Source organism: Bombyx mandarina, chromosome 10, assembly GCF_030267445.1.
Source record: "Bombyx mandarina strain Sakado chromosome 10, ASM3026744v2".
Lineage (NCBI taxonomy): Eukaryota > Metazoa > Arthropoda > Insecta > Lepidoptera > Bombycidae > Bombyx > Bombyx mandarina.
In genome coordinates, this window is record NC_143217.1 from 9,867,146 (window position 1) to 9,877,013 (window position 9,868).

Sequence of the window (9,868 nt, forward strand, 5' to 3'; positions counted from 1 at the left end):
GGGACTATACCAGATCATAAAATCCCTAAAGAAACACTTAAATATGGTACGGTACCGTACCGTATACCGGTAAAATGGGGCGATTAGGGACAAATTCCAGCTTTATGACCAATTTTAAGGTAGTTGTTGATGTATATAATACTATATCAGTTGAGTCTTGGGGGCATCTTTGTTGTCCAATTTAAAACTATGCAACTAGCATTCCAGTTTAAGCAAAAGAAGCAAAAATAGGTGTAATCCCTATTTACCTGGAAATTGCGGTAAATTGGGACGAAATGAGAAATTTGCTAGGGTTGGCACTATTGGTTTTAATTTATTTATTTATTTAGTTGCACCAACAAATTGATCATCATTAAAAAACATTGAAAAACTGACAAAAGTACATGGCAGATGTCACCTCAATTATAGGTGCAATCGACAGTGCATTAACAACAAATATATATATATATATATATATATATAACAAAAACTTGATTACATTTATTTACTTATGATTAATTTATATTTACTTGGGAAATGATCCGCGACAGATTTGTCCTGTAAGTTGTGAAACAATTAAAAAAAACATCTATTTCATCACTTAAAATTAGTTCAGCGCAATCGGACAACTCCGAATGAACATTGACGGAGACCACGCTACCGTGGACATTATTGTAGTCCCAAACGATTCTGTATATGGGAAAGCAAGCACCTAAATTCGAACGAGTGGGCTTTCTTATAAACGGTTTATATTTCTTCGTTCTTGGTAAGTACTTAGGGGCTGATATTTTTATCTGGGTTAAGAGATTAGGTGTGTCGGTTATTCCATGGATTAATCAGATGAATACCCCCACTCTGAACAAATATTAAATATTTTATTATGTATTACTTAGACATTTTTGTCCACCTTGAGATGTCATTGTTCTTGTTAAATGTCTGTTCAAAATTGACTTACTTATATTAAATTGCTTAGCTATTTCAACTAAAGACTTATTCCCAATTTCATAGGCTTCTATTGCTGTTTTTAATATTAAGGGATCATATCTCTTATAAGGCTTTGCACTCTTTGATACGTACACGCGAGGCATATCTAAAAATAGAAAACAATACGTAACTGATAATATAAATATTTACCAAACAATAAAATAACACAATGATAATTCTGAATAAAAGTTCTAGACAAAAACATCATGAATAAACCAGATTTTTACCAACAAATTTAAAAAGTATTGTTATAACTACATAGACAACCCTACAAACCTGTACCTATTTATACTTTGGTCGTTTCCATTTCTCTTATTGTCATCCCAATTGACCCCTTTTTGGTTGTTATTTGTAACTAAGACGTCCACAATATCCCCAAAAACAACAGATTTTTACATGTATTTTTATTTTATCAAATACATTAAAACCAATAACAACTGAGACTTACCTTTAATATATATGATGGTTCAAACACTAAATAACGTTTATAAATCACAGTCGTCTTCTATTATTATCAAATAAATAAAAGAGAGCAAAGTTTCTAGCACTAAAATAATTACCACCACAGGAAGTTAATTTGAAACGCGATTTTTTATAAGTTAGCAGCTATTATCATGCATATTCAGAGTTGTTTTGTGAACTTTCAACATTTTACTACTAAACTACAAAAAAGGAAGATTTTGCAACGAATATAATACCAATATTGATTATGTATTTCGTACGTCGAAAGATTTTCCTGTTTTTTTCCCCATACGCCTCTCAATCCCTAATCGCCCCATTTTACGGTACTAGTAGATTACATATAGGTTATGTTTTTTTAATGTTTATGACTGACCGTTCACTGAAACTTATTTGAAAATACTGAGAATAATATAGAGGTCTGAAAGAAGAAGGAAAAAATATCGTGTAGTAAGATGTCTCAGAAAAAGTTATTTCAAAGTTTTTCTCAAATCATTATACGATCATCTACTGCTATGTGCAACAGATCGTACGCTAGATGGGTTCACAGAAAACCGGTCAAAGTGTTACTTCCTTACGAAAATACAAAAGTAGATTTAAAGAAGGAGAAGATCATTGATTTGGATCCAAGTACAATGAAAAATAATCAAACTGAAGGATTCCCGAAGTCTTCCGTTATAAATTCAGAACTGAAAGAACCCTCGCCTAAATTTTCAAAAGAAAAATGTAAAGAAATAACAGAGCAAAGACAAGATAAAATTAAAAGACGCGAATTCTATTTGAACCAGCAGAAAGTTTTTAACGAAAATAATGAAATAATGTATGAAAAGTTGAAGGGAAATGATGGTCGCGTTAGGTAGGCATGCAATTTAATTTTTTTGTGTATGAAACATATATACTTTTTAGTTTTTTTTTTATTGCTTAGATGGATGGACGAGCTCACAGCCCACTTGGTGTTAAGTGGTTACTGGAGCTCATAGACATCTACAACGTAAATGCGCCACCCACCTCGATATATAAGTTCTAAGATCTCAGTATAGTTACAACGGCTACCCCACCCTTCGAACCGGAACGCATTACTGCTTCCGGCTCACGCCGGAAATAGGCAGGGTGGTGGTACCTACCTGTGCAGACTCCCAAGAGGTCCTACCACCAGTGAAAGGTAATTAATTAATTATTGTTGTAATTCCTGCGGGTTTCGCGAGTCGTAGACATAATTCAAACTAATTTTGCGAGGAATACTTTTCGTTTTTGTGGTCATGGATGATATAGCCTGTAGCTGTAATTTTTATTTATTCGTTTGATGTGTGATCAGGCTCACGGCTCAGGAGTCAAGCTGTTACCGTAGCACATAAACATCAAAATGTAAATTTTGCTACTCACTGAGATGTGAGGTGAAATATTTAATTGTACAATGGCTGTAGTGACATTTCAACTGGAATACCTTATTGCTTGGCAGGATAGTGGTAACTGTCCCTGCAGGCTTACAAATTATTAATTAGTTAACAATGTTATTTATAGTTTTGGAAGCTGTTCCAAAAATATATTGGTACCAGATTGCAGAATTTGAATTAGAGCATAGCTGTATTTCTTGGAAAGACTATCTAACAGATCATTATTTAATTATCTTTACTGTCCGATTTGAATAGTAATTTTGTCATTATTTGAATCATTATAATCAATTTAATATTACATTATGCTAAATATTTGAAAAATCAAAACTTTCAGCACACTTTTAGTAAAATCAAAGTCTAAAAAAGATAGAGCTCGCTCTGGATTGTCATTAGTTGAAGGCTGGAGATTGATTGCTGATGGTCTTCAAGCTGATTGTAAACTTAAATACATCATATTCAGCCGGCTTGATGATTTATATAAGATACGGCCATTCTTACCAACTGTTGGAGTGAAAATTTATAAAATACCATATAAAGATATAGAAATGTGGTCAGATGTTGAAACTTCACCTGGCATTTTTGGTATGTATTTGGTAATTATTGGTATGGCTCCTACTTAATAGTTTATGAATATTAATATTTTAAGTTCTCTTTGAGTGAGAATATCTTATTAATTAAAAATTTGATGTATTCCTTCACTGTGGAAGTCAATTGTGAACATTTGTTAAGTACGTATTTCATTAGATAACCAGTACCCGCCAGCGGGATAAAAACACCGATGCATCGCTAGATATGATTGCACTCGACATCTTATCCTATAGACCTCTACTTCAAGTCTCAAACAGTCACTACAATATTCAAACAGTTAACTAGAGTTAGTCCTTATTTGTGGATACATATTTATTATCCATTCAAATCTCTATTAAGTCATTGCAATCATAGAAAATATGGTACATTATTTTTGTCTTTTTCTTTCTGAATCGGCAAGTCCAATCATCACCAATGTTCGATTTTATAAAGGTGTCCTTAGTGCTAGTTTCCTATTAGGGCACTAAGTAGGCAGATTCTGGACTTTAGTTGTCTGTTTCATTTAGACACTTTGATGACCAAAATCATTGAATAATTAATTTTTTGGAATAGTAGTTCAGTGCTTTGTATATAATTGTCTCAGCAATGCTCTTATTAAATTAAGAGGTTCAGAGCCCATTACTTGTGCCTGAGCCTCTCTTGATGGTGATAGTTGCCAATTTTCCAAGGCTAGTAATTGTTATGGTAAAATTATTAGAATAAATGCTAGCTTCTGTTCCTCAACTACTCTCAATACTTTCAATAACCATCAAGGTACTTGTATAAGATTACACTACTATTCCTTCTATGTAAAAAAAACCTGCTACTTGTTGGTAACATACATTTAATAAATTTGGTAAAAAAATTATGTATTATTTACAGGGCTTGATTTTGTCACTTTGTGACTGTTTTCAAGATTTTCTTCAGATTATAATTTTCTCCAATTTAGTGTTTGTCTAGTTTTAGGCATGTTAGTGTTCCTGTGTGAATACTAGGTACTTTGCAAACAACTTTTGTACATAATAAATTAATGAATTATTAATTATAATAAATTAATGAATTATTAATTTATTATTGCCAAGTGTTCAATAAAACTTACAATGTTTTCAGGTATATTTGAAACACCAACTCCTGGGAATATTAAAAAAAAATCTAATACAATACCATTGAATTTTATCTGTGATAATATTCGTGTTCCTGGTAATTTAGGTGCTATATTGCGTGCTGCTATGGGTGTTGGGTGTGAAAAAGTACTACTGACTAAAGGTATGATTGGAGTAGAGTTTTATTGACATTTAAAAACAATTAATTTTTTGTTAAATTATGTTGATTGTAACTTAATTTAAAATAAACTAAATACTTAATAGTAAGTCATTTGGCACTGTTTGTATAACTATATGAAAGCTTTCAGACAGAAACAGCTCAATGTACGGTGAAAGTAATTTTGTTAGGATATTGGACTCATGATTTGTATGCAACACCATTTTTGCAAGCTTTCTGTAGATGTAGACATTAAAAACAATTTTATCAGATACATCTTAGATTTTGTGGAAGAAGTCCGAACAATGGTTACAGTGGTGTCTGAACTCTTATGTATCTTTAGCTGTATTACAGGGCGGTACATTTTCAGAAATTGCAGAGTTGAATACTTACCTTAAAAATTCACTGTGTACAAAAATACAAAAATATATAATTGTTTTCATGTTCAGAGTTGACCCTGGAGACTCCCTCGCAAAATTAAAATTGAATATATATTGTTGGCTATTGCATTGATTACAGGTTGTGTAGACTTATGGGATCCAAAAGTTATAAGGAGCGCTGCAGGGGCACATTTTAGAGTACCCATCTATCCATCAATAGAATGGAATGAAATGCCTGAACATACAAGACCAGAATCAGCGATTTTCATAGCTGACAGTAATCCAAAGAATACAGTTGAAGATAGCCATGATTCTCTGGCTTCAACTATACCTGTTTTGCCATACTATGGTGTTGATTATTCTACTTTTAGCCATAGCACATTAATTATAGGAGGTGAAACGGAAGGTATTAGTGAGGATAGTTATGAGTAAGTTTATTAAATATACATTATTATATTATTAATTTTCGCGAGTCTATGTCATTTAAGTTATTGTTATGACTATTTTAGCATTTACTACTAATTACCATCAGTAACAACGAGAACTAAGGACACTTCATTGATTGTATTGGACCACCTACTAGATCTTAACAACGCCACATAAAACAATAAAGGCCGCCATCAGATTTTATATTACCTATTAATTAACTTGATTAAGAAAAGTAACAGTTTTCAGTACAATCCTAAAATAAGGCTTTTTAATTGGTCCACGTTTTTGGGGGTTTTTTTTTTAAAAGACCAATTGGAAACATTTTTGTATAGTAGATTATTCGGTGGTGCAGCAGTTAGCGCCCCTGACTGTTGTGCCGAGGGTCGTGGGTTCGATTCCCATATTGGGCAAACATTCTTGTGATAAGCAGATAGATGTGTTTGCTCTTTGTCTAGGTGTTTATCTATACTATAATATTATAAAGCTGAACAGTTTGTTTGTTTGAACGCGGTAACCTCAGGAACTACTGGTCCGATTTGAAAAATTCTTTCAGTGTCAAATAGCTCATTTATTGAGGAAGGCTATACGTTATATAACATCGTACTAAGACAAAAGCAAGCGGAGCACCAATAAATAATGTTTCAAAATCGGGGTATTTCTCCCTTTTGAGAGGTTCCGCTGCGTGCGCTGCGGAAACGGTTAAAGTTACGCTAAAATAATGTATAACACAATTGTTCCACTTTAAAGGTTTAAAAAAAAAAGTCCGCGACAGCATATGTCTATAATTAAAGGTGGGCAGGGCTCACTATAACGTTTTTTTTGCTAACCAAATTTGTTCTAAAATAAAGCATTATTTGTGAAGGTGTTTTTATAAAGATTATATTAATCCCTATCCAAACAAATACGTTATTCATTACAACATTGAAACACCCAAATCACTTCAAGATAGGCTTTGACAATTATAGATTTTGCTGGATTTCTCCAGGAACCCATCATCAGATCTTATTATAGGACCATTCGGGAAGTTTACCCTTTCGAACAAAAAAAAGAAAAAAGAAAAAAATCGTATGAACATACATAGATAAAAAATGATGGTCGAATTGATAACTTCCTCTTTTAAAGTCGGTTAGAAAGCGTGATTTTGGTACCTTAAATAGCTCCTTAACATTCTCTATTATTCAAAAATATATTCACTTTCTACGTAAATGAAGAGGCGGGTAAAATTTAGCGTTATGCCACGCGGACAAAGTCGCGGGCAAAAGCTAGTTATCTATATATGAGTCGACTATTACACCGGCCGACATAATTTTCCTTGTTCAAGTTCTGATTATTTTTTTCCACTAATTTGGTAGTGCTGATCACGAAATTATACCTCATTTTATCGTATCACATCAGGTTTTAAAAAAAATTAAGACATTGGCTATTTTAAATTTTTTGATTAAAATAAATTAAATTTTAGATTTTGGCGCTCTTTTCTCGAATCGTGCGAGCTCTAGTGAGGAAATATATTAGTTGCAACAACGACACACCCATTCGAAACAGGTTACATGCAAATAAACTTCTACAGTTACTTTGTTCATAAACTTTTTACTGAAATTAGTGTGTTTATTTAAAAAAAAATCTTACGTTACGTACTTATATATATATTTTTAATTTTTTTTACTTATATACAAAATTTCCATGCTTCTTGTGCGAGTGGGACAGTATAGCACAAGACAAGCACTACGTTCAAAAATAATGGAATCCTCGTAAAAATCTCAAAGTAGAAACAATAAACGTTAAACGAAAAAATTTAATTAGTCCTGAAAAAATTTTACTACCTCCGCTTCATATCAAACTCGGTATGATGAAACAGTTCGTTAAAGCATTGGATAAAAACAATGCTAGTTTTGAATACCTGTTTAAATAAATTCCAAGATTATCTGATGCAAAAATTAAAGAAGGAGTGTTCGATGGACCGCAAATCAGATCTTTGATGGCTGATGAAAAATTTGATGCCACAATGAATAACACTGAATCAGATGCTTGGCTGGCGTTCAGAGATGTTGTCAACAATTTTCTAGGAAATAATAAACATCCCGACTATAAAAATAAGGTTGCAAACTTATTGGATAAGTATCAAAAATTGGGGTGTAATATGAGCATGAAACTCCACTTTCTAGATTCACATGTGGACTTTTTTCCTGATAATCTTGGTGATTACAGTAAAGAGCAGGGAGAAAGGTTTCATCAGGACATAAAAACTATGGAGACAAGGTACCAAGGTCGATGAAATGTGAATATGATGGCTGATTACTGCTGGTCACTGACACGTGATATTACTGAAAATACTTACAAAAAAAACTCACAAAAAAACTACACCCAGACGTAATTTTGTCACGAAACGTAAAAGATGTCACTCTAAATAGTCCTGCAGCATTGTTTAGACTCAATGTTTTCTTTGTAAATGTTCAAATATATGTTTTTGTAATATGATTATTGATTTTTTTCGTGAAATTTTGAAAAAAATGCTTTTTCCTTCTTTTAAAAAAATCTGATGTGATAGGGCAAATATGTAGGTGTTTTTGTGTTTAAAATAGTATAAATTGGTGATATTTGTGGCTCAAATACAAACAACTTTCAAAAAATTTTCATTTGTCGGCCGGTGTTATCAAAGCCGGCAATGTGACTTTTGGACAATTATTCGTAAATCAGAAAAACGAATTATTGACTTTGTATTCCATTGGCAGTCACAAAACTCTTCTGATCGACATCTTAGATAAATAACAGGTTAAGTATTAACCTTTATTTAATGCAGGTTTTGAACCGTATTCTTTGAAGGAGACGATTATATTCAAATCAATCTGTATTGACATATCAATAACATTTTTTTGTCCAAATGCACAGATTGCCACCTTTGTTAATAGACGACTCATATGTATGTATATATATAAGTATTTATATCAGTCTCTGGTACTCACAAGGAATCCCAATTTGGGATCGGATGACCTTGCATGATTTGTTCCCAGTTATTTGTTTTTATTAAGTTGGTGATATCAATAGTGTTCAAAAATAAAATAAATAAGGAGGAAAATGGCTCCGTAAACTGTAGAAAGTGGATCTTTTTTCTTTGCCACTTTATATATATTATTATGTACTTACATTTTTAGAGAAATCAAAGCATATAGTCAATACATAAATGTTCTATTAAAACAATTTCAGGTTTGCTTCTAGTCGAAATGGACTGAGACTGAATATTCCCCTTATAGAAGGCGTAGACAGTCTGAACACTGGTATGGCTACAGCTGTAATTGCATGCGAAATAAAAAAACAATTCGTTCAAGCGTGGAGCAAAATGAAAAAAGAAAAGGTTGAAGCAGAACTTAACACATAAATTTGTAATTATCATATTAGATAGTAGTGTTCAAATGTAGATAAAATAAAAATTGACAAATAACTTTAATTTTTTTTATTGGGAATATCTTTGGTCAGTTGTTTGTTTGGTCAAATATTGTTAAAAATAAGTATTTGAATTTTGTGTGCTGAATGTTCTTGGATTTTTATTGAATTAAGATTGGATGAATTGAAATCCGTACACGCAAGAGGATGTTCATAATCGAATCGATTTGAAAATCTTAACGGTTAGCTTACTACTTAATAATTGAAACGTTAAATCGTGGATAATTTCAATGCCAAATTTTCTTAAACGCGTAATTGCGTAAATGTTGCGTGTACTTTAAATAAAACGGAGCGTAAAATATTTGACCATGTTTACAGATACGAATGTGAACAAATAACTACCTATAATTAAAAAACTAAAGCCATCTATTGGGGACGTTCAAACTAATGCACCAACCAGGGTATAATAGCCGGCAAACTTCTTGAGCATTTGTTGACGTAGTGGGGGTAAGTTTGCGCATGGTACACTCACGTGCAAAAACATTATTTACTCTGCGTCATAATGCAATTAAATTATTAAAATCAACATATGTATTTATTTATATATTTATTAGAACATCAACAAAAAATATAGGTTAATAATTGTAATAATTTAATCTTGGGGTAAAATAGATATTCCTTCTATTAAGTCAAAACTAGAGCTGTTGCCAGGTCTTCGTTCAGTTGAAGCGAAGCTGGTATTTGTAATTTTTTTTTCGTTATCATAATCTTGACCATTATCATCATCACTGTTTTCATCACCCGAGTCGCCATCATCGTGATAAGTCGACATAGGGCTCATCGGTGTAGTTTACGACTCGGTCGGTTCGATCTTCTTTTTTGTCTATAATTAATTATTTTTTGAAGATATTCGATTCGTAGTAATCGAATGTTACTTTTTTCAATTACCAGCTTCCGATTATTTTCTGTTTTTTTTTTCCATCTGAAGCCTAGCTCTTTCATAATTCGTCGTAAACTTCATTCCGAGCCATTAAAATG

At 32.3% G+C, this 9,868-nt stretch overlaps 1 protein-coding gene across 1 annotated transcript; it reads left to right on the forward strand.

Annotated features, from left to right (window-relative positions):
* Window positions 1-1,432: 1,432 nt before the first annotated feature.
* Window positions 1,433-8,888, forward strand: LOC114251013 (rRNA methyltransferase 3, mitochondrial). The gene is made up of 5 exons (XM_028185158.2): window positions 1,433-2,278; window positions 3,151-3,398; window positions 4,494-4,649; window positions 5,163-5,451; window positions 8,654-8,888. The coding sequence occupies exons 1-5, from the start codon at window positions 1,878-1,880 to the stop codon at window positions 8,823-8,825; spliced, it is 1,266 nt and encodes a 421-aa protein (XP_028040959.2). The 5' UTR covers window positions 1,433-1,877; the 3' UTR covers window positions 8,826-8,888.
* The last annotated feature ends 980 nt before the right edge of the window (window positions 8,889-9,868 follow it).

Bases quoted from the DNA above. Each gene is read 5' to 3' on its own strand.
- LOC114251013 (XM_028185158.2), top strand. From the start codon at position 1,878: ATGTCTCAGAAAAAGTTATTTCAAAGTTTTTCTCAAATCATTATACGA. The intron at 2,279-3,150 runs GTAGGCATGCAA...CAAAACTTTCAG, and splicing joins GGAAATGATGGTCGCGTTAG to CACACTTTTAGTAAAATCAA. The intron at 3,399-4,493 runs GTATGTATTTGG...CAATGTTTTCAG, and splicing joins AACTTCACCTGGCATTTTTG to GTATATTTGAAACACCAACT.